General features: G+C 43.7%; 1 protein-coding gene across 1 annotated transcript in view; it reads left to right on the plus strand.

The window, feature by feature from the left end:
• Positions 1-963: 963 nt before the first annotated feature.
• The window catches only part of LOC139381474 (tau-tubulin kinase 1-like), a 39,668-nt gene continuing 14,988 nt past the window's right edge, over positions 964-25,643 (plus strand). Inside the window, exons 1-12 of the mRNA XM_071125040.1 lie at positions 964-1,110; positions 3,849-4,007; positions 4,401-4,548; positions 5,295-5,368; positions 5,627-5,770; positions 6,154-6,258; positions 8,297-8,362; positions 8,538-8,630; positions 8,946-9,071; positions 9,603-9,760; positions 13,809-14,013; positions 14,397-14,578. Of these exons, the coding sequence (XP_070981141.1) occupies positions 3,900-4,007; positions 4,401-4,548; positions 5,295-5,368; positions 5,627-5,770; positions 6,154-6,258; positions 8,297-8,362; positions 8,538-8,630; positions 8,946-9,071; positions 9,603-9,760; positions 13,809-14,013; positions 14,397-14,578 (1,409 nt within the window). The 5' untranslated portion in view covers positions 964-1,110; positions 3,849-3,899. The remainder of the gene's footprint in view (positions 1,111-3,848; positions 4,008-4,400; positions 4,549-5,294; positions 5,369-5,626; positions 5,771-6,153; positions 6,259-8,296; positions 8,363-8,537; positions 8,631-8,945; positions 9,072-9,602; positions 9,761-13,808; positions 14,014-14,396; positions 14,579-25,643) is intronic.

A 25,643-nucleotide genomic window follows, 5' to 3' on the forward strand; every position in this document is an offset into this window, starting at 1 on the left:
ACACACAGCTTTTTATCTGCAACAAGTCCATCTCTGGTGGGAAAATGTGCATATTGTTTTTATGCGGAGTTTCGAATATTCACGTGAAAATATGTTGCCAATTGGATGGAAACCTAACTAGTGCTAAAGTAAATTGGTTGCATTTCAACCCATTCTGCCATGGGGCTGAGCAAAAATGTAAAATGCTGTAGTTTCAAAGGTAATATCTGCCAATTCTACATATTTTTCCCATCTGGTGGTAAGAAACTTTGGCAGTTGTAAAGCTAATTTCCTGCAATTCTACACATTTTGCCATGACTTATGCCAGGTTCATGATATCTGAATGAGTGTGACTAGCAAAATCAATGACTGCCCCGCTGGAGTTCAAGGACCCTGGGCACATGCCCTACTGTATGTGTCTGGTTGTTGATGATTGGGCCAACTACACGGTTTAGATTTGAGTGACTATCAGACTGACATAACAAGTGGAAAACTGCTGATGCACTACCAAATGTCGAAATTGCACCTTGTTTATTCTACCTTTCTAACACTCAACAGTAAATTGAGTACCCCCTCCAAAAACAAAAGTCTGTAATCTGCATATAGGCAGAGGCGCTTCGGTCATGAGGGCCAAACGTCAAGGTTAAACGCACGAATGAGAACTGGAATTTATCTGTGGAGAAACAGTGCCCTCTTGCGTGTAAAATGAATCTACACAAAGGAGGAGGTCATGGTTAGTGACTCAGTGAAACCATTGTGCATTGTGCACTAGTGCATTTTGCATTTGCCTAAGATCCTACAGACACACTGTTAGTTTGGTGCTGCTACTGTATCTGCTATGTCTGGCACATTTCACACAATACATAATTTCTCAACAGGCGCTTATCGAGCGCCGTGCGCTCCTCACGTTACCACGCAACAACCATCCATGGTCATGCAAGACTGCGCGCGTTGCGTAATGGGAGAATCTCGGTGATGCTGATTCAGAGGAGTAGAGGCGTATAACGGGGAGGATGGAGAATGGTGCAACGATAACCGACACATATGTCATTAACACGACCTCGCACAAGGACTGATGCACCTCTCAAATGCCTCGCGAACCGAGACCCTACAACGATGTCAGAAAATCAGGTCTGGATACAATGTTTTGCTCTTTGTTGAATTGATGTAGATGATCTTGCGGACATAAAGAACATCCAAGGCATTGGCACTTTGTCAATAATGATGCTGAATACAAGGTCGCTCGCTTTGGTATGATAACTTGGGAGAGCAACGCCACCTCGATGCGCTGTTTCTAGAGAATAAAGCAATCTGGAATAGATCACGGTGTCACTCCACAACACAGTTATTGGCAATGATGCCAGGTGACGTAAGGAGCTTGAACATAACAATTAGTATTTTTTACATCTATATAACAAGAATCATGAATAATTTAGAATGAACCATCATAATGCAGACTTACGTCAGTGATTTGAGTCGCTCACACAGGAGGTGTAGTCTTTTACAAGCATCTAGTCGGGTCCCTTTGCATCGGCTTTCCCGACTATAAACGACATTTCCCAAAGTGCAACTCGCGGCTTACCGGCTGATTGACTGATATTGATCCAATGGGTGATTCCTGAAATATGTTTTAGGGGCGGAGTAAAGGTACACAACCTGTCCATTGGGCCAGGGGCGCAGGGCGATGGTGAATGTTGATACTTAGAAAACGTCAATCCTAGAATTAGAACTCTGTATGGGCTGTGCGCACCGCCTGCCGCTTGGATGGTAACCCTCCCTACCCGTTGAGAGAGCGCCGGAACTGCAGTGCGGAGAAAATGTAACAGTAGGAGGAGAATGATAGTAGAGCTTATGGGCCTGGGGACTTCTGTTAGTTGCGATGGAGGAGAGGTTGTGTTTTATGGAATGATATCTAAGGAAAGCCTATTGGAAACAGAACGTTTCCCACCCTGTGATTGTAGCAGTAAGGTGAGAGCGCAAATTACAAGTAATTCATAGGCCCAACATTAGACAGTGCAGTGGCCTACTAAAATGTTACACCCTTTTCCTAATTCTAAATATAAATGTAGCTGTAAAATGTAGCCTAGTTACATACTTGAAAATTATCACAGGGTTTTCTTAGTAGCCTACTATGATAATGGATTTTGGGTGTTGCAATTGACCAGTCTATTTTTTGTGATGGGGTTCGTTATAGATTTGGAAGAATATAAAGACATGGTTTAAATATTGGCCTACTAAAAGTGTTTTGCCAACACTGGGTGTGTGGTATTGGAGTTGTTCAATCCAAAGTCCCCAATGCAGGTGTACTTAACTTGAATCACCCAAGTGTAAATTGACATTATTGAACCTCGAGGTAATTGCATGACAGAGTTAATTAACTTGAACATTGCTTTATTACTTTGCATTGTTGCATTGAGTGTACCTTCAGCACATGAACTGTCTAGGGCAGTGGGAAGCTTCCACACTAGTGTAAGGCTCAGGATGTTCTCTCCTGCTTCTGCATTTGATTTGGGAATGCTTTTAGCCCAGCCGTTCTAATACAGGTAACTGACAAAATAAAGGAAACTTGCGTAAATGAGGGATATAAGTTATATTGAAATCAGGTGCTTCGACACAGGTGTGGTTACTGAGATATTTAAGCAATTAACATTCTATCATGCTGAGGATCATGTATAAAAATGCCCAGTTGTCCATTATTTTGGCTACCATGACTAGAAGAGATCTCAGTGACTTTGACAGAGGGGACTCAAAGGAGCATAAGGGGTTTAAAGGGTGTGTGTGTGTGTGTGTGTGTTTATCTCACCAGATCTCAACCCAATTGAACACTTGTGGGAGATTCTGGAGCAGTGCCTGATATAGCACTGTCCACCACCATCAACAAAACAATCAATTATGTCATTTCTTGTGGAAAAATTGTTGCATCTCTCCAATAGAGTTTCAGACACTTGTAGAATCTATGCCAAGGTGCATTGAAGCTGTTCTGGTTCGTGGTGGCCCAACACCCTATTAAGACACTTTATGTTGGTGTTTCCTTGATTTTAGCAGTTACCTGTAGGTATGCTGTCTGGCAGGCAGCGCAAGCCTAAAGCAGTGTTTCCTAACTACAGTCCTCTAGTACCCCAAACAGCACACATTTCTGTAGTTGCCCTGGACAAACCCACTTAATTCAACTCATTGAGTGCTTGATGATTAGTTGAATCAGGTGTGCCTGTCTGGGGCTACAACAAAAAAGTGTATTTGAGGAGTGGGGAAACACTGGCCTAGAGAATGCCAGCAAGTGTGTTAAATGAGGGGTGCTGCGGCGCTGTCCTTGGCCAGCACGTTGCTGTAATGAGTGGTGCTGTCCAATGTGCTGAAAAGACAGCTTCAGTCACACCTATGCCTATGGATTCCATTTGTAGCAAAATTGCATGCAATCTATCTAATATTTTAGCGCTAACTGTTGTTGTCCCTAGTGCTGAATCTGACCAACACATTTGTTTTAAACACGGGTCGCAGTGCTTTCCGTGGTGCTGAATTGTTGTTAAGCGAGGATAGTGGTGCTGTCTGTGGTGCTGAATTTTTGTTAAGCACGGATAGCGGTGCTGTCCATTGGGCCTAATTGTTTACTTATGACCACATAGACATATTTGTGGTTCAGAGACGTTAGTGACATGTCGACAGTTTACCATGAGACTGAGGCTAAATCTGAAGGCTGAGGTTAAATTCCTGACATATTGGTTTTGTGGCCTCATTGTATTGTCAAGCTTGTACCTTGTTGTTTTAAAATGAGTTAGTCAGTTTAGAGAATACTTTTTTATTCATAATGTATGTGTTGTATACTCTATTTGTGTATGTTGTAGCTTACATTACTGTGTTCTTCTTCACAGGTAAATGGCTGAATCAAGTTGGGAGCTGCTGTGTCTCTGTCTGGCCGGCCAATGCAGTGCGTAGGGACGGCCGCCCAGCCCGACGAAAACATGAACGGAGCGGGGGAGCAGGTGGACATCCTGCCCCCAAACTGCTTGGTAAAGGACCGATGGAAAGTGGTGAGTTTGGTTTTATCTTCAGAGACATTTTGACCATGTAATTGACTCTCAGCTGAGTGACTGGTGGAATAATTAAGCAATTGAATGAAACACATAATGCAAGAGTTGAGAGTCCCTGATTTAGAATGTTCCTTCACCTGATGAGAACTAGCCTGGTCACAGATCTGTTGGTGCTGTCTTGCCAAATGATATGGTCATTGTTAGATGTGATAATGACCATAGAAATTGGCAAGACAACACCAACCGATCTGGGACCAGGTTAGTGGAGAACTAGCATTTTCTAAATGTTCACTTTAAAGAACAGGCAGCAAACAGTAAGAAGCAGGCATCCACAATCCTGACTTTTCTACTGTGTTTATTCCACCCTTGTTTCTCCTCTGCCACCATTCCCAGCTGAAGAAAATTGGCGGGGGAGGTTTCGGGGAGATCTACGAGGCGTTGGACCTGCTGACCAGGGAGAATGTGGCTCTCAAGGTAGAGTCAGCCCAGCAGCCTAAACAGGTCCTCAAGATGGAGGTGGCTGTCCTCAAAAAACTGCAAGGTAAGGGCCTATGTGTTTAAGCAGTAACACACAATCACACGTACAGCTGTGTGTCTGTGTGGTTAAGTGGTAACGCCACTAATACAAGCATGTATTAGAACCTCAAAGGTTGTGGGTTCAATCCCTGTGACCTTTGCCACTTTCTCTTCTCCTGCACTATATATCACCCTTTGTGATGAAATTCCACTTTACTGTTATGAAAAAGAAACTGCAAGGTAAGGGCAGGGCAGGCAGCTACCGGGGACAGATTGGGTTCACTAAGGACATGATCAATCAATGACAACATCACCTTGTACATGAATAAGCATGGCAAGGTTAATTAAGTTGTCTGGCTATGGTCTGATGTGACATCTGTCTGTCTAGCCATTTGATTAGTGTGATAGGCAAGGTTGTAGGTGTGGTGATTGTTTGTTCTTTTCTGGGGTTTGATGAGTTAGGTAGTCAATCAGTTGACATGTCTGCTGCACTGGGGTTTATACTGCTTTGTGCAAAATTATATTTTGGCAGTGAGTGTTTCACATCGTCGATCTCTTAGGCAGTATTTATTTTGGGGTATTTCTGTGTCTGTCAGCTTTGCTTGTTCTGGTCTGTTGTCCCAAAAACAGATGCAAAAAGAAAGTAATCTTAATCTTAAACATCCAACTGAATCAGTTGTTTAACTGTGATGGTACAAGTAGATTCGTAGATAGCTCATTTTATAATGACTGTATAATCACATTTACACTAACCTCTCACTTCTGTCACAGGAAAAAATCATGTCTGTAAATTCATTGGATGTGGAAGGAACGAGAAGTTTAACTATGTGGTCATGCAACTTCAGGTAACCATTTATCAGAACAGTCTGATACAATTGCTTTAGGTAGAGAGAATCGTAGCCAAGGCTACAACTAAGTAGAAAAAAATGAATGACAAATATTTCTCTCCCTCTATCTCCCCGCTCTCCCTCTCTCTGTCCCCCCTCTCCCTCCCCCTGTTTTCTAATTTCTCATCTCTCTCTACCCTCCCTCCCTCTGACCCCTCCATCTCACTCTCTCCCCCCACCTTCCCCCTCTTTCCCTCCCCCTTCTCTCCACCCCAGCAGGGGAGAAACCTAGCGGACCTGAGGAGGAGTCAACCCCGTGGCACTTTCACCATGAGCACCACGCTACGCCTGGGCAAACAGATCCTGGAGTCCATAGAGGCAATCCACTCTGTGGGCTTCCTGCACAGAGACATCAAGCCTGTAGGTGGCCCTCTCTGTAGCACTTTACCTAAAGCTTGCAGGTATAAGGCATTGTGATGTGTGGTTATAATGCATTGTAAGACTATTTAATCTATTCTAGAGTTCATAGAGGTCATTGACTATGGGGGATTCCTGCACTAAGACATCAAGCCTGTAGGGGGCACTTTACATGTCAGAGATAGAGAGGGGTGGGTGAGAGAAAGAGCAAAGATGTGAGATAGAGAGGTGTGTGTGTGTGTGTGTGTGTGTGTGAGAGAGAGAGAGATTGTGTGAGAGAGAGGGTGTGAGCTAGGGTCATGTCTATACATTGCTTTGGGCTTCACTTGTTGATATGCCTGTGATGTCCTCGACTCAACTCTGTTTTTCTGTTGTTTTTTTCCCAGTCAAACTTTGCCATGGGTCGACTCCCCTCCACCTATAGAAAGTGCTTTATGTTAGACTTTGGCCTGGCTCGCCAGTACACCAACACTACCGGAGAGGTCCGACCGGTAAGTAGCCGTGGAAGGATTTTCTTCATTTAATTTATTATGTTATGAATATAGCAAGAATATAGGACATGGGATATAAGGTTTGCTGTTTTGGTGTTGAGTTAGGAGGGGTAGTTCACACAACCTGGGGGTAGTGGCAATGTTTTTTTTGCACAGGAAATGCTTGGTCCTCAGGTCACAGTGGGTAGGAGCACAGGGCATGTGCCTTTTTGTGATGTGATTAATAGTTGGATAGCCTGATACAGATGGATCTAGAGTTGGCTAGCCTGATACAGGCTGATGTAGAGTTGGCTAGCCTGATACAGGCTGATGGAGAGTTGGCTAGGCTGGTATAGGTTGATGTAGAGTTGGCTGATATAGTTTGTTGGAGTTGGCTAGCCTGATATAGGCTGATGTAGAGTTGGCTAGCCTGATATAGGCTGATGTAGAGTTGGCTAGCCTGATATAGGTTGATGTAGTTGGCTAGGCTGATATAGGCTGATGTAGAGTTGGCTAGCCTGATATAGGTTGATGTAGTTGGCTAGGTTGATATAGGCTGATGGAGAGTTGGCTAGGCTGATATAGGCTGATGTAGTTGGCTAGGCTGATATAGGCTGATGGAGAGTTGGCTAGCCTGATATAGGTTGATGTAGTTGGCTAGGCTGATATAGGCTGATAGAGAGTTAGCTAGCCTGATATAGGTTGATGTAGTTGGCTAGGCTAATATAGGTTGATGTAGTTGGCTAGGCTGATATAGGTTGATGAAGTTGGCTAGGCTGATATAGGTTGATGAAGTTGGCTAGGCTGATATAGGTTGATGTAGTTGGCTAGGCTGATATAGGTTGATGAAGTTGGCTAGGCTGATATAGGTTGATGTAGTTGGCCAGGCTGATATAGGTTGATGTAGTTGGCCAGGCTGATATAGGTTGATGTAGTTGGCTAGGCTGATATAGGTTGATGTAGTTGGCCAGGCTGATATAGGTTGATGTAGTTGGCTAGGCTGATATAGGTTGATGTAGTTGGCCAGGCTGATATAGGTTGATGTAGTTGGCCAGGCTGATATAGGTTGATGAAGTTGGCTAGGCTGATATAGGTTGATGTAGTTGGCCAGGCTGATATAGGTTGATGTAGTTGGCTAGGCTGATATAGGTTGATGTAGTTGGCCAGGCTGATATAGGTTGATGAAGTTGGCTAGGCTGATATAGGCTGATGGGCCACAGTGGAGATTCTTTCTGCTTTTCTTTTTGCTGACTCAGCCTCCACTCATCGATTAGAAGGGCGGGTCTGTACTGCAGATTTAGAACAGCAACTAGACCACACACACACACACACACACACACACACACACACACACACACACACACACACACACACACACACACACACACACACACACACAGTATACATACACACACACACACACACTGTTGTAAATTCTAACATGCAGTTTCTAAGGTAATATTCATAGGACTACCTGCCGAATGGAATGGGTGTTATTATCAAGGTCAAACCTGTCATCCTCAACTCTTGAGCCAAAATGGTGATGCAGATTCCAGTTATTATATCACAGATTCCAATGACTATAAGAAACTACAAATATTAGGAAGATATCACAGGAAAATGATACATTTAAATGATGCCTTATGCTTTGTAAATGCATTAGTTCATAGTTTGTTACTGTAAATTACTGCAACATTGTTTCATATATTATGTTCACAAAGTGTTGATGTTAATAAAGCGTTTACAGTTGTTTTGCTGCAATGTGATGCTGTCCTTTTTTCACCTGTGTGATTTTATGTTTTGCAGTTTTGCTGTTCCTTTTTGGGCTTTTCTGTTCGGTGCGCATGCTTGTGATCCGTCTCATCAGTAAGGTGCTTGATCCCATTTCAGTTTTTATTATCTCTCCCTGCCTGAGATATTTTCCATATCCTTCCTCGTCTCTTTTGAGTTTTTAATTGAAATACTTTATTTCCATCAATCTTTTCCTTTCTAGTTGTCAGTGTGAAATTCTTTTAGGTTTCGTGCTGAAAAGAGAATTTACCGAATTTTATTTTTCCAGCCCAGAACTGTAGCGGGATTTCGGGGCACTGTTCGTTATGCTTCAGTAAATGCTCATAAAAACAAAGTAAGTGTCTTTTTGGATTCGAAAAATGCAATGCACTACAAATTAATTTAGACCTGAGGGTTTTGTGTATCATCAGTTTGTCGGGAAATCCAAAATAACTGTTGCAGATGTACTTCAGGAATTCTAATAAGTCATGAAAATAATTAATTGATTCATTCATTCTTTAACTTCTCAGGAAATGGGTCGCCATGACGATCTATGGTCGCTATTTTACATGTTGGTAGAATTTGCAGTCGGTCAGCTACCATGGCGAAAAATAAAGGATAAGGTGAGCTACTGTCTACTGCAGTTTCAGTTATTTCCAATATTTCTGTATCCTGGTGCAGTGAACCCAAATGGGTGCACATTGTTATGTTTGGCCGAGCACTACACACCTGGTTAGACTCAACTATTCATCATCAAACCTTTGATTAGTGGAATCATGTGTGTAGTGTTAGGGCAAAAACAAAAAATCCCTTCTTTGGGTCCCCAGGAACAGGATTAAGAAACCCTGCAGTAGAGAATGGTTACTGGTGTCTACTGGTGTCTTGCTGGGCTCAACTGATTTATAATGGTTTCTACTGTATCTCTTGTGTGCCACCAGGAGCAAGTGGGTCAGATTAAGGAGCGCTACGACCACAGAATGCTGCTCAAACACATGCCTTCTGAGTTTCATGTGTTCCTGGATCATGTTTTAGGCCTTGACTACTTTACCAAACCAGATTACCAGGTACGTACTGTTCACTTGAAAAAGAAAAGGAGAGCCACACACTCTAGGAGCTCAGATGCAATAATTGAATAACCTAATAACCAACGTTTCAACAGACAAGCTGTCTTCATCAGGGTATAATGACAAACACTGCAGATCACTAGTTTATATAGTGTCAAAGGACACACACAGGTGTCTGTAATCATGGCCGGGTGTGGCGTGATATCATTGGTTAATTCTTAGACATGAATACGTACTGTTCACTCCCTGCACGTGGATTCACCTTGTTAATCCCCACGGAACCTTGATTTCCTTGCGTTCACTTCAATAGCAGAGTGAACAAGACCTGGAAGTGTGGCAATGTGAGACTAACTCCCATACTATACCCGCTCTCTTAAGTGTCAGTAATAAAACTACAGTATATCGAAACTAAACAAAAGTAAAAAACTTTTAGTACTTAAAGTAAAGCCTATTATTTTATAGCATTGTAGGTTTGATTGAATTCCACCTTTATACCTTACTTTTTACATTTCTCTGTGATCCTCTTTGCAGTTGCTGATGTCTGTCTTTGAGAACAGTATGAAGGAACGCATCATCACAGAGAACGAGTCTTTTGATTGGGAAAAGGGAGGTACGGATGGAGTGCCTCTGTCCACCTGCACGTCAACGCCCCCTCAACAGAACACACGACAGATCCCCGCTGTGGTCGGGTAAGGAAATCAAAATGAGCTATTTAGGTTTATTACAAACGCATCTGTCACGCCCTGACCTTAGAGAGACGTTTTATTTCTCTATTTGGTTAGGTCAGGGTGTGATGTGGGGTGGGCATTCTATGTTTTGTTTTCTATGTTTCTTTATTTCTATGTTTTGGCCGGATATGGTTCTCTCAATCAGGGACAGCTGTCTATCGTTGTCTCTGATTGGGAATCATACTTAGGTAGCCCTTTTTCCCTCCTTTCAGTGTGGGTAGTTATCTTTGTTAGTGGCACTTAACCCTGTGAGCTTCACGGTTGTTTTTCGTTTGTTGGCGACATTTACTAAAATAAAAGGAAAATGTACGCCCACCACGCTGCACTTTGGTCCAATTCTTATGACGGCCATGACAGTATCAAAATAAAGATGAAGAAAGCTGACATTTTACGTGTCTCTAATCGATTGTGTTTTTTTTGTTAGTTTCTTTGCGTTGTTTGTAACTTATTTCTTTACTTATTTTTTACATAATGTTGATACTACCGTCTCTTATGACCGAAAATATATTCTGGACATCAGAACTGCGATTACTCACCACGAACTGACAGAATCCTTTTTTTCCTTTAACGAGCCCGATGAGCCCGACGTTAATGACATACTGCTTTCCCAGGAACAGGCCCAGATGCCCATCATTTGCGTAGAGAAGGCAGAGAAAAAGGGGCCGGAGGGCGGGCTGCCTTTCGAGAATTTGTAGGCGATCGAATAAACCCCCACTGCCTTCCATTCTGCTAGCAAACGTGCAGTCTTTGGAAAATGAAATCGATGACCTACGCGGAAGATTAAACTACCAATGGGACATTCAAAACTGTAAAATCTTATGCTTCCCAGAGTCGTGAGTGAACGAGGACATTATCAACATACAGCTGGCTGGTTATTCGCTGTATCAGCAGGATAGAACAGTGGCATCTGATAAGAGAAGGGGCGGCGGACTATGTATTTTTGTAAATAACAGCTGGTGCACAATATCTAACGAAGTCTCGAGTCTTTGCTTGTCTGTGGTAGAGTATCTCATGATAAGCTGTAGACCACACTATCTACCTAGAGAGTTTTCATCTGTATTTTTCTTAGCTGTCTACATACCACCACAGACTGAAGCTGGAACTAAGACCACACTCAATGAGCTGTATTCCGCCATAAGCAAACAGGAAAACATTCACCCAGAGGCGGCACTCCTAGTGGCCGCGGACTTTAATTCAGGGAAACTTAAATCTGTCTTAACCAAATTTCTATCAGCATGTTAAATGTACAACCAGAGGGAAAAAAACTCTAGGCCACCTTTACTCCACACACAGAGACGCATACAAAGCTCTCCCTCGCCCTCCATTTGGCAAATCTGACCATAATTCTTTCCTCCTGGTTCCTGAATAGTGGTCAGATGAAGCAGATGCTAAGCTACAGGACTGTTTTGCTAGCACAGACTGGAATATGTTCTGCGATTCCTCCGATGGCATTGAGGAGTACACCACATCAGTCATTGGCTTCATCAGTAAGTGCATTGATGACGTCGTCCCCACTGTGACCATACGTACACACCCCGACCAGAAGCCATGGATTACAGGCAACATCCACACTGAACTAATGGCTAGAGCTGCCGCTATCAAGGATCGGGACTCTAACCCGGAAGCTTATAAGAAATCCCGCTATGCCCTCCGACGAACCATCAAACAGGAAAAGTGTCAATGCAGGACTAAGATCAAATCGTACTACACCTGACGCTTGTCGGATGTGGCAGGGCTTGCAAACAATTACAGACTACAAGGGAAGCTCAGCCGAGAGCTGCCCAGTTACACAAACCTACCAGACGAGCTAAACTACTGATATGCTCGCTTCGAGGCAAATAACACTGAAACATGCTTGAGAGCACCAGCTGTTCAGCAAGTCTGTGATCATGCTCTCCGCAGCCGATGTGAGTAAGACCTTTAAACAGGTCATCATTCACAAAGCCGCAAGGCCAGATAGATTACCAGGATGTGTACTGCGTGCATGCGCTGACCAACTGGCAAGTGTCTTCACTAACATTTTCAACCTCTCCCTGTCCGAGTCTGTAATACCAACAGGTTTTAAGCAGCCCACCATAGTCCCTGTGCCCAAGAACACTAAGGCAACCTGCCTAAATGACTACCGACCCGTAGCACTCACGTCTGTAGCTATGAAGTGCTTTGAAAGGTTGGTCATTGCTCACATCAACACCATTATCCCAGAAACCCTAGACCCACTCCAATTTGCATACCGCCCAAACAGATCCACAGATGATGCAATCTCTATTGCACTCCACACTGCCCTTTCACACCTGGACAAAAGCAACACCTTTGTGAGAATGCTATTCATTGACAATAGCTCAGCGTTCAAAACCATAGTACCCTCAAAGCTCATCACTAAGCTAAGGACCCAGGGACTAAACACCTCCCTCTGCAACTGGATCCTGGACTTCCTGACGGGCCGCCTCCAGGTAGTAAGAGTAGGCAACAATACATCCGTCACACTGATCCTCAACACAGCGGCCACTCAGGGGTGCGTGCTCAGTCCCCTCCTGTACTCCCTGTTCACTCATGACTGCACGGCCAGGCACGATTCCAACACCATCATTAAGTTTGCAGATGACACAACAGTGTTAGGCCTGATCACCGACAACGATGAGACAGCCTATAGGGAGGAGGTCAGAGACCTGGCCGTGTGGTGCCAGGACAACAAGCTCTCCCTCAACGTGATCAAGACAAAGGAGATGATTGTGGACTACAGGAATAAGAGGACCGAGTGGAGCAGGTTGAGATCTTCAAGTTCCTTGGTGTCCACATCACCAACAAACTAACATGGTCCAAACACACCAAGACAGTCATGAAGAGGGCACAACTAAACCTATTCCCCCTCAGGAAATTAAAAAGATTTGGCATATGTCCTCAGATCCTCAAAAGGTTCTACAGCTGCACCATCAGGAGCATCCTAACTGGTTGCATCACTGCCTGGAATGGCAACTGCTCAGCCTCCGACCGCAAGGCACTACAGAGGGTAGTGCATACGGACCAGTACATCACTGGGGCCAAGCTTCCTGCCATACAAGACCTCAATACCAGGTGGTGTCAGAGGAAGGCCCTAAAAATTGTCAAAGACTCCAGCCACCCAAGTCATAGACTGTTCTCTCTGCTACCGCATGTTAAGCAGTACCAGAGCGCCAAGTCTAAGTCCAAGAGGCTTCTAAACAGCTTCTACCCCCAAGCCATAAGACTCCTGAACACCTAATTAAATGGCTACCCAGACTACTTGTATTGCCCCCCCCCCTTTTTGCACCGCTGATACTCTCTGTTGTTATCATCTATGCATAGTCACTTTAATAACTCTACGTACATGTACATTTTACCTCAATTACCTCAACTAACCTGTGCCCCCGCACATTGACTCTGTAGCAGTACCCCCCCCTGTATATAGTCTCGCTATTGTTATTTTACTGCTGCTCTTTAGTTACTTGTTACTTTTTATTTCTTCTTATTTGTATTTTACATTCTTTATAATTGTATTGTTGGTTTGGGGCTCGTAAGTAAGCATTTCACTGTAAGGTTCACTGTTGTATTCGGCACATGTGACTAATAACATTTGATTTGATTTGAACAGTGTATCCACTACTTATCAACCAGATTGAACAGCAGAAAGGAATTCAAATGGGATCACACTTAAGAACATTTTGGACACATTAATATTAAATATTAAAACCTCCAGCTAGCCAAGGGATTGTACAATTCCCATTACCTGTAGCCTAATTTACATTCAAAAATCAGGAACAAATAGTCCAATGCCTTGTTGTGATAATTCATTCAGGATTAGAATGCAACTATGAGAATTTGTAGCACACTGTTTGCATTTGAAGTGGTACAGGATATTTTCGACAACACAAATCTATTTAATCGCCTGGTTGTTTTGTAAAAGAGAATGTGTTCTCAATAACTTACCTGGTTAAATAAAGGCAATCAATAAACAAATAGTCAAAATGTCAGTGTATGTTCTGTGCTTTCCCAGGGTGGTGAACGTGACTCTGATTCCTGGGGAGCTGCCGAGGGAGAACACAGATGACGTTCTACAAGATGAGCACCTGAGTGACCAGGAGAATGCTCCACCTGCAGTACCTAGCAGGCCTTGCGAGGGGACACGACCCCAGGCGGAAGGCGAGGCATGGAACGACACCGACTTCAACCGCAACCAACTCAAGATCAGCATCAGCAAGGTACAGGAGGGACCATCTAATACATCCTCTGTGTGTCTCACTTTGGTGATGGCAGCACTGTAAAACATGGCCTTACATTCTTTAAATATACTCAAAGTTAGAAATAAATTAAAAGGGCTAGTTTACTTGTTGGTTTTCAATTACCATCTATTACATTCAGAGGATATAGACATACAGTACCTGGTTGTAGATAGAGCAAGAGATATATTTCAGGTACTGTGTTTACCATGAATTTACAGTGCTCAAACATGGTAAAGCAAATAGTAACGCATTTACAGTACAATTCAAGCTAGAATTCTTATTTGAAATTAGTCAACAGAATAGGTCTAACTCTTGACAGTGCTTTCTAACAGTGGTAACCCTAGAAACCCTCATTCCCCCAGGGACAGTTGGCTGCGGAGGAGGAGCCTGCTAGAGGGGTGTGTCCTGAGGCCACTGTGGGTGGAGCTCCCCCAGAAATGACTGGTGCTCAGGTCTGCGCTCTGCGGTACCGGAGGATCAACAGCCCAGAGTCAGACCGTCTGTCCGGCGCAGATGGGAGACCAGATGTCTATGATAAACGAGGGTGAGGGCTCTATAGAGTGCAGACAAGTTATAATACACTTTTGTGCAGATGTATACTTTCTGTACACCATACATGCATTAAATTGATTTTATAAAGACCTTTTTGCATCAGCACCAGCCTCAAAATCAAATCAAATCTCATTTGTCACACACGCCGAATATAACAGGTAGACCTTACATTGAAATGCTTACTTACCAACAATGCAATTTTAAGAAAATACTTGGCGCTCCAGTACCGCTTGCCGTGCGGTAGCAGAGAGAAGAGTCTATGACTAGGGTGGCTGGAGTCTTTGACAATTTTTAGGTCCTTCCTTTGACACCGCCTGGTATAGAGGTCCTGGGTTGCAATAATCTTGGCCCCGGTGATGTACTGGGCCGTACACACTATCCCCAGTAGTGCCTTGCGGCCGGACGCCGAGCAGTTGCCATACCAGGCAGGGATGCTTACGATGGTGCAGCTGTTAAACCTTTTGAGGATCCATGCCAAATCTTTTCAGTCTCCTGAGGTGGAATAGGTTTTGTCGTGCCCTCTTCATGACTGTCTTGGTGTGTTTGGACCATGTTAGTTTGTTGGTAATGTGGACATCAAGGAACTTGAAGCTCTCAACCTGCTCCACTACAGCCCTGTCCATGAGAATGGAGGTGTGCTCAGTTCTCCTTTTCCTGTAGTCCACAATCATCTCCTTATTGTCTTGATCATGTTGATTGAGAGGTTGTTATCCTGGCACCACACGGTCCTCCCTATTTTTTAAAATTGTATTTTACCTTTATTTAACTAGGCAAGTCAGTTAAGAATAAATTCTTATTTTCAATGACAGCCTAGGAACAGAGGGTTATCTGCCTTGTTCAGGGGGCAGAATGACAGATTTGTACCTTGTCAGCTCGGGGATTCGATCTTCCAACCTTTCGGTTACTAGTCCAACGCTCTAACCACTAGGCTACCTGCCGCCCATGTGTCGGTGATCAGGCCTACCCCTTTTGTGTCATCAGCAATCTTAATGATGGTGTTGGAGTCATGCCTGGCCGTGCAGTCATGAGTCAATCAATCAATGTGTTTTTAAAGCCCTTTTTACATCAGCTGATATCTCAAAGTGCTATATAGAAACTCAGCCTAAAACAGCAAGCAATGCAGATGTAGAAGCACAGTGGCTAAAAAAAACTCCCTAGAAAGGCAGGAACGTAGAAATAAACCTAGAGAGGAACCAGGCTCTGGGGGGTGGCCAGTCCTCTTTTGGCTGTGTCGGGTGGAGATTATAACAGTACATGGTCAAGATGTTCAAATGTTCATAGATGATCAGCAAGGTCAAATAATAATAATCACAGTGGTTGTAGAGGGTGCAACAGGTCAGCACCTCAGGAGTAAATATCAGTTGGCTTTTCATAGCCGATCATTCAGAGTTAGAGACAGCAGGTGCAGTAGAGAGAGTTGAAAACATCAGGTCCGGAACAAGGTAGCACGTCTGGGGAATAGGTCAGGGTTCCATAGCCGCAGGCAGAACAGTTGAAACTGGAGCAGCAGCACGACCAGGTGGACTGGGGACAGCAAGGAGTCATCAGGCCAGGTAGTCCTGAGGCATGGTCCTAGGGCTCAGGTCCTCCGAGAGAAGAGAAAGAGAGAAAGCGAGAGAGAGAATCAGAGGGACCATACTTAAATTCACACAGGATACTGGATAAGACAGAAGAAATACTCCAGACATAACAGACTGACACTAGCCCCCGGATGTATAATTTCTGGAGGCTGAGACAGGAGGGGTCTGGAGACACTGTGGCCCCGTCCTACTATACCCCCGGACAGGGTCAACCAGGCAGGATATAACCCCACCCACTTTGCCAAAGCATAGCCCCCACACCACTACAGGGATCTTCAACCACCAATTTACTACCCTGAGACAAGGCCGAGTAGCTCACGAAGATCTCCGCCATGGCACGAACCCGAATGGCGCCAACCCAGACAGGAAGATCACGTCAGAGACTCAACCCACTCAAGTGACGCACCCCTCCTAGGGATGGCAATGAAGAGCACCAGTAAGCCAGTGACTCAGCCCCCATAATAGGGTAAGAGGCAGAGAATCCCAGTGAAGAGAGAGGAACCAGCCAGGCAGAGACAGCAAAGGTGGTTCGTCGCTCCAGTGCCTTTCCGTTCACCTTCACACCCCTGGGCCAGACTACACTCAGTCATAGGACCTACTGAAGAGATGAGTCTTCAATAAAGACTTAAAGGTCGAGACCGAGTCTTCGTCTCTCACATGGATAGGCAGACCATTACATAAAAACGTAGCTCTATAGGAGAAAGCCCTGCCTCCAGCTGTTGCTTAGAAATTCTAGGAACAATAAGGAGGCCTGCGTCTTGTGACCGTAGCGTACGTGTAGGTATGTACGGCAGGACCAAATAGGAAAGATAGATGGGAGCAAGCCCATGTAATGCTTTGTAGGTTAGCAGTAAAACCCTAATATGATCAAATTTTTGGCCTCTAGTCAAGATTTTAGCAGCCGTGTTTAGCACAAACGGAAGTTTATTTAGTGCTTTATCCGGGTAGCCGGAGAGCAGGGCATTGCTGTAGTCTAATCTAGAAGTGACAAAAGCATATATTCATTTTTCTGCATAATTTTTGGACAGAAGGGTTCTGATTTTTGCAATGTTACATAGATGGAAAAAAGCTGTCCTTGAAACAATTTTGATATGTTCGTCAAAAGAGAGATCAGGGTTCAGAGAAACGCCAAGGTCCTTTACAGTTGTATTTGAGATGACTGTAAAACCATCAAGATTAATTGTCAGATTCAACAGAAGATCTCTTTGTTTCTTGGGACCAAGAACTAGCATCTCTGTTTGTCCGAGTTTAAAAGTAAAACATTTGCCGCCATCCACTTCCTTATGTCTGAAACGCTTCCAGGGAGGGCAATTTTGGGTCTTCACCATGTTTCATGGAAATGTACAGCTGTGTATCGTACAGGGAGTACAGGATTGGACTGAGCACGCACCCCTGAGAGCCCCCGTGTTGAGGATCAGTGTGGTGGATGTGTTGTTACCTACCCTTACCACCTGGGGGCGGCCCATCAGGAAGTCCAGGATCCAGTTGCAGAGGGAGGTGTTTAGTCCCTGGGTCCTTAGCTTAGTGATGAGCTTTGAGGGCATTATGGTGTTGAACGCTGAGCTGTAGTCAATGAATAGCATTCTCACATAGGTCTTCCTTTTGTCCAGGTGGGAAAGGGCAGTGTGGAGTGCAATAGAGATAGCATCATCTGTGGATATGTTGGTGTGGTATGCAAATTGAAGTGGGTCTAGGGTTTCTGGGATAATGGTGTTGATGTGAGCCATGACCAGCCTTTCAAAACATTTCATTGCTACAGACGTGAGTGCTACAGGTCGGTAGTCATTTAGGCAGGTTGCCTTAGTGTTCTTAGGCATAGAGACTATGGTGGTCTGCTTGAAACATGTTGGTATTACAGACTCGGACAGGGAATGGTTGAAAATGTCAGTGACACTTGCCAGTTGGTCAGCGCATGCTCGGAGTACACGTCCTGGTAATCCGTCTGGCCCTGCGGCCTTGTGAATGTTGACCTGTTTAAAGGTCTTACTCACATCGACTGCAGAGAGCGTGTTCACACAGTCATCTGGAACAGCTGATGCTGTCATGCATGTTTCAGTGTTACTTGCCTCAAGGCGAGCATAGAAGTTATTTAGCTCGTCTGGTAGGCTCATGTCACTGGGCAGCTCTCGGCTGTGCCTCCCTTTGTAGTCTGTAATAGTTTGCATGCCCTCCTACATCCGACGAGCGTTGGAGCCGGTGTAGTATGATTCGATCTTAGTTCTGTATTGACACTTGGCCTGTTTGATGGTTCGTCGGAGAGAATAGTGGGATTTCTTATAAGCTTCCAGGTTAGAGTCCCACTCCTTGAACGCAGCAGCTCCTTGAAAGCGGCAGCTTAAACCCCAAAGAGCAAGCAAAGCAGAGGCAGAAACACAGTGGCTAAGACACACCCCTGAAACGCAGGAACCTAGAAAGAAAGCTAGAGAGGAACCAGGCACAGAAGGGTGGCCTGTCCTCTTCTGGCTGTACCGGTTGAGATTTAAGAGTACATGTGACCATTGAGGCCAGATCGTTTTTTCAAAATGTTAAAACGTTCATTGATGACTAGCATGGTCAGATTAGTAACCATGATGGCTATAGAGCAGCCATGCTCAACAGGCGGTCTGGATCCGGACCCGGAATGGGGTCAATACGGACCGCAGGTCCCTACACAGAAAGAAAAGAAGAGAGATAGAGGGGGAGTAGTGGGAGAATGCATTAGATCACAGTACACCAGATAAGACAAGCTGACCCTAGCCCCCAGGCACATACAAGCTATTGCAGCATAACTACTGGGGACTGAGACATGGGTCAGGAGACACTGTGGCCCCGTACAACATCACCCCTGGACGGGGCCAACCAGGAAGGAGTTAACCCCAACCACCCTTCCAAAGCTCAGCCCCCACACCACTTAAACCTAGAACCGCCTGACCTTTCAGCCTATAAGTACCCACTAGAGAACGTTGCCGGTCTTCCTCTTTAGCATATGCATCAGATGCATATAAATCTGCAAGATGCAGCAAACATTATATTTGTGTAAATATAGTGCATTTGGAAAGTATTCAGACCCCTTGACTTTTTCCACATTTTGTTCCCCCAAATCAGTCTACACACAATACCCCATAATGGCAAAGCAAAAACAGGTTTTTAGATTTTTTTGCAAATGTATAAAAAATAAAAAGCTGAAATATCACATTTACATAAGTATACAGACCCTTTACTCAATACTTTGTTGAAGCAACTTTGGTAGCGATTACAGCCTCGAGTCTTCATGGGAATGACGCTACAAGCTTGGCACATCTGTATTTGGGGAGTTTCTCCCATTCTCTTCTGCAGATCCTCTCAAACTCTGTCAGGTTGGATGGGGAGCTTCACTGCACAGCTATTTTCAGGTCTCTCCAGAGATGTTCGATCGGGTTCAAGTCCGGGCTCTGGCTGGGCCACTCAAGGACATTCAGACACGTGTCCCGATGCCACTCCTGCATTGTCTTGGCTGTGTGCTTAGGGGCGTTGTTGGAAGGTGAACCTTCACCCCAGTCTGAGGTCCTGAGTGCTCTGGATCAGGTTTTCATCAAGGATCTCTCTGTACTTTGCTCCGTTCATCTTTCCCTCGATCCTAACTAGATTCCCAGTCCCTGCCGCTGTAAAACATCCCCACAGCATGATGCTGCCACCACCATGCTTCACCATAGGGATGGTGTCAGGTTTCCTCCAGAAGTGACACATGGAATTCAGGCCAAAGAGTTCAATCTTGGTTTCATCAGACCAGAGAATCTTGTTTCTCATAGTCTGAAAGTCTGTAGGTGCCTTTTGCCAAACTCCACGCGGGCTGTCATGTGCCTTTTACTGAGGAGTGGCTTCCTTCTGGCCACTCTACTATAAAGGCCTGATTGGTGGAGTGCTGCAGAGATGGTTGTCCTTCTGGAATGTTCTCCCATCTCCACAGAGGAACTCTGGAGCTTTGTCAGAGTGACCATCGGGTTCTTGGTCACCTCCCTGACCAAGGCACTTCTCCCCCGATTGTTCAGTTTGACCAGGCGGCCAGCTCAAGGAAGAGTCTTGGTGGTTCCAAACTTCTTCCATTGAAGAATGATGGAGGCCACTGTGTTCTTGCGGACCTTCAATGCTGCAAAAATGTTTTTGTACCCTTCCCCAGATCTGTGCCTCGACACAATCCTGTCTCGGCGCTGTACGGACAATTCCTTCGACCTCATGGGTTGGTTTTTGCTCTTACATGCACTGTCAATTGTGGGACCTAATATACACAGGTGTGTGCCTTTCCAAATCATGTCCAATCAATTGAATTTATCGCAGTTGGACTCCAATCAAGTTATAGAAACATCTCAAGGATGATCAATGGAAACAGGATGAATCGGAGCTTAATTTCGATTCTCTTAGCAAAGGGTCTGAAGACATATTTAAATAAGGTATTTCTGTTTATTTTTTTTAGACATTTGCCCCCCAAAATGAAAAACCTGTTTTCGCTTTGTGATTATGGGGTATTGTGTGTAGATTGAAGATTATATTTTTTTTTAAGTCAAGGGGTCTGAATACTTTTCAAATGCACTGTTTATAAAAAAAATATATATATAAAAAAATAACAATAGTTATTTGTTTAGATAGAGTCATGGATATGTTTTGTGCAAGTCTACAAAGTCCTAGAAAAAACATAGGCCTGTAGCCTATTTTAGTTTCCCTTTATCACGAGATACTAGGAGTGGTGGGTGGAATCAGGCACAGAGAGCAGGGTTCAGTAGATTGTCAATTTATTCTCCGGCGCACAAAAACGGTCACGCCAACACACAGGGCAACACATTGACCAGCCCAAACACAGGACCAAAATAGTCCGGAGAATACATACACGAAAACCACCATACAACAGAGTAACAAAAACAATAAACGAAATAACAACCGTGAAGCTAATGCAAACTGCGCTGAAACAAGCAATCAACATAGACAGGAACAATCACCCACAAAAACCCAACACCAAACAGGCTACCTAAATATGGTTCCCAATCAGAGACAATGACTAACACCTGCCTCTGATTGAGAACCATATCAGACCAAACATAGAAATAGACAAACTAGACATGTAACATACAATGCCCACTCAGATCACACCCTGACCAAACAAAACATAGAAACATACAAAGCAAACTATGGTCAGGGTGTGACACCCTTACAATAAAAACATTACAGTGTAATCAATTTGAACAGCTTTATTTGCAGATTCGATTAGTCATAGAGTTAGTAATAGAGTTATAGTAATAGAGTAATAGTAATAGAGTTATAGTAATAGAGTTAGTAATAGAGTTATAGTAATAGAGTATAGTAATAGAGTTAGTAATAGAGTTATAGTAATAGAGTTATAGTAATAGAGTTATAGTAATAGAGTTAGTAATAGAGTTAGTAATAGAGTTAGTAATAGAGTTAGTAATATAGTTATAGTAATAGAGTTATAGTAATAGAGTTATAGTAATAGAGTAATAGTAATAGAGTAATAGTAATAGAGTTATAGTAATAGAGTTATAGTAATAGAGTTATAGTATAGAGTTATAGTAATAGAGTTATAGTAATAGAGTTATAGTAATAGAGTTATAGTAATAGAGTTAGTAATAGAGTTATAGTAATAGAGTTATAGTAATAGAGTTATAGTAATAGAGGTATAGTAATAGAGTTATAGTAATAGAGTAATAGTAATAGAGTAATAGTAATAGAGTTATAGTAATAGAGTTATAGTAATAGAGTTATAGTAATAGAGTAATAGTAATAGAGTTATAGTAATAGAGTTAGTAATAGAGTTATAGTAATAGAGTTATAGTAATAGAGTTATAGTAATAGAGTTAGTAATAGAGTTAGTAATAGAGTTATAGTAATAGAGTTATAGTAATAGAGTTATAGTAATAGAGTTATAGTAATAGAGTTATAGTAATAGAGATATAGTAATAGAGTTATAGTAATAGAGTTATAGTAATAGAGTTATAGTAATAGAGTTAGTAATAGAGTTAGTAATAGAGTTATAGTAATAGAGTTATAGTAATAGAGTTATAGTAATAGAGTTATAGTAATAGAGTTATAGTAATAGAGTTATAGTAATAGAGTTATAGTAATAGAGTTATAGTAATAGAGTTATAGTAATTCATTAAGTCCAGTTACAGCACAGGTGAAATTATTTACTGTATTCCTGAACAAAAGCACCAGTGCATAAACAACTAAAATATGAATTGCATAAATAAATAGCATATTTTAAGTTTATTATGTTACTAGTTTTTGCTTAGAAGCCAGATCAATGCTTCCGTGCGAGTGGTGCTGAATGCATGGACAGCATGGATATTCTTGGAAAAAGTGAAATTTGGAAATAGAGCTGGACCTCTTGAATTCTGAGTTATTTGACAAAGGTATGTGTAATAGAAACTGCAGAATATTCTCTTTCTAACATGCTGACCACACCGCTCGTTCACGTAGCGTGCGTGAGCATGGCAAAATAAAATGTACACATATATGTTATTCAATCTTTGCACTCACACTGCTCGCGTGCGTCAATGAGCATCTGCGTAGCCAGGCGCTAAAATAGAACTTGGTTTTATTTGTGAAGCTTGACGCGCTGAAAGTCCCGGCTCTCCCATCTTCTCCTTGGTTTTTAGAAGCATATAGCCACGTGGGTGATTGAAAGATTACTGAGGTCCACACTCCAGTCCAGAGTTGGTAGTACAGTTGTAATCCACCTTAAAGTTGGTTGCCCACCGCAATATAAAGACCAAAGAAGAAGAAGCCTGAAGGAGGATAGATTACTAGAATCCAACTTCCCCTTTATTCTGTGGATTAATTGTTGGAGAAGAGGACCTTGTGCATTTCAGGTAAAATAACAACCCAATGTTTATATCCCAAAATAAATTACCTAGCAACAGCAAGCTAGCCAGCTAAATTGCCAGAAATGTTTAATGCTTTTCGACCTCTCCCCAAATTAATATAGTTGGTTGAGTTTATTTTTTATATTTCAACCTGTGTGTCCTGATCGCGTCTGGTGTGGGTGAACAAAATCAACCTGCGCGCGATGTCCGTGTGCGGTCTGATCAGCATGTAATACTAAATAGAAATCGCAATGTTTTACCTGCATGTGACTCTGAAGGAGGATTTGATTAAGTGATGCTCCTTTACATGCATCTGTTAATTACAAGATGCGCCCATCTCTTAATGTACAATTTAACAACTGATAGGCCTAATATTGTCACTCATTACATTATTGTCAATATAATCTCAAATCAAATCAAATCAAATCAAATTTTATTTGTCACATACACATGGTTAGCAGATGTTAATGCGAGTGTAGCGAAATGCTTGTGCTTCTAGTTCCGACAATGCAGTAATAACAAGTAATCTAACTAACAATTCCAAAACTACTGTCTTGTACACAGTGTAAGGGGATAAAGAATATGTACATAAGGATATATGAATGAGTGATGGTACAGAGCAGCATAGGCAAGATACAGTAGATGGTATCGGGTACAGTATGTACAAATGAGATGAGTATGTAAACAAAGTGGCATAGTATAGTATAAAGTGGCTAGTGATACATGTATTACATAAGGATACCGTCGATGATATAGAGTACAGTATATACGTATGCGTATGAGATGAATAATGTAGGGTAAGTAACATTTATATAAGGTAGCATTGTTTAAAGTGGCTAGTGATATATTTACATCATTTCCCATCAATTCCCATTATTAAAGTGGCTGGAGTTGAGTCAGTGTCAGTGTGTTGGCAGCAGCCACTCAGTGTTAGTGGTGGCTGTTTAACAGTCTGATGGCCTTGAGATAGAAGCTGTTTTTCAGTCTCTCGGTCCCAGCTTTGATGCACCTGTACTGACCTCGCCTTCTGGATGATAGCGGGGTGAACAGGCAGTGGCTCGGGTGGTTGATGTCCTTGATGATCTTTATGGCCTTCCTGTGACATCGGGTGGTGTAGGTGTCCTGGAGGGCAGGTAGTTTGCCCCCGGTGATGCGTTGTGCAGACCTCACTACCCTCTGGAGAGCCTTACGGTTGAGGGCGGTGCAGTTGCCATACCAGGCGGTGATACAGCCAGCCAGGATGCTCTCGATTGTGCATCTGTAGAAGTTTGTGAGTGCTTTTGGTGACAAGCCGAATTTCTTCAGCCTCCTGAGGTTGAAGAGGCGCTGCTGCGCCTTCTTCACGATGCTGTCTGTGTGAGTGGACCAATTCAGTTTGTCTGTGATGTGTATGCCGAGGAACTTAAAACTTGCTACCCTCTCCACTACTGTTCCATCGATGTGGATAGGGGGGTGTTCCCTCTGCTGTTTCCTGAAGTCCACAATCATCTCCTTAGTTTTGTTGACGTTGAGTGTGAGGTTGTTTTCCTGACACCACACTCCGAGGGCCCTCACCTCCTCCCTGTAGGCCGTCTCATCGTTGTTGGTAATCAAGCCTACCACTGTTGTGTCGTCCGCAAACTTGATGATTGAGTTGGAGGCGTGCATGGCCACGCAGTCGTGGGTGAACAGGGAGTACAGGAGAGGGCTCAGAACGCAACCTTGTGGGGCCCCAGTGTTGAGGATCAGCGGGGAGGAGATGTTGTTGCCTACCCTCACCACCTGGGGGCGGCCCGTCAGGAAGTCCAGTACCCAGTTGCACAGGGCGGGGTCGAGACCCAGGGTCTCGAGCTTGATGACGAGCTTGGAGGGTACTATGGTGTTGAATGCCGAGCTGTAGTCGATGAACAGCATTCTCACATAGGTATTCCTCTTGTCCAGATGGGTTAGGGCAGTGTGCAGTGTGGTTGAGATTGCATCGTCTGTGGACCTATTTGGGCGGTAAGCAAATTGGAGTGGGTCTAGGGTGTCAGGTAGGGTGGAGGTGATATGGTCCTTGACTAGTCTCTCAAAGCACTTCATGATGACGGATGTGAGTGCTACGGGGCGGTAGTCATTTAGCTCAGTTACCTTAGCTTTCTTGGGAACAGGAACAATGGTGGCCCTCTTGAAGCATGTGGGAACAGCAGACTGGTATAGGGATTGATTGAATATGTCCGTAAACACACCGGCCAGCTGGTCTGCGCATGCTCTGAGGGCGCGGCTGGGGATGCCATCTGGGCCTGCAGCCTTGCGAGGGTTAACACGTTTAAATGTCTTACTCACCTCGGCTGCAGTGAAGGAGAGACCGCATGTTTTCGTTGCAGGCCGTGTCAGTGGCACTGTATTGTCCTCAAAGCGGGCAAAAAAGTTATTTAGTCTGCCTGGGAGCAAGACATCCTGGTCCGTGACTGGGCTGGGTTTCTTCCTGTAGTCCGTGATTGACTGTAGACCCTGCCACATGCCTCTTGTGTCTGAGCCGTTGAATTGAGATTCTACTTTGTCTCTGTACTGGCGCTTAGCTTGTTTGATAGCCTTGCGGAGGGAATAGCTGCACTGTTTGTATTCGGTCATGTTACCAGACACCTTGCCCTGATTAAAAGCAGTGGTTCGCGCTTTCAGTTTCACA

This window comes from Oncorhynchus clarkii, chromosome 23 (assembly GCF_045791955.1).
Source record: "Oncorhynchus clarkii lewisi isolate Uvic-CL-2024 chromosome 23, UVic_Ocla_1.0, whole genome shotgun sequence".
Taxonomy (NCBI): Eukaryota; Metazoa; Chordata; class Actinopteri; order Salmoniformes; family Salmonidae; genus Oncorhynchus; species Oncorhynchus clarkii.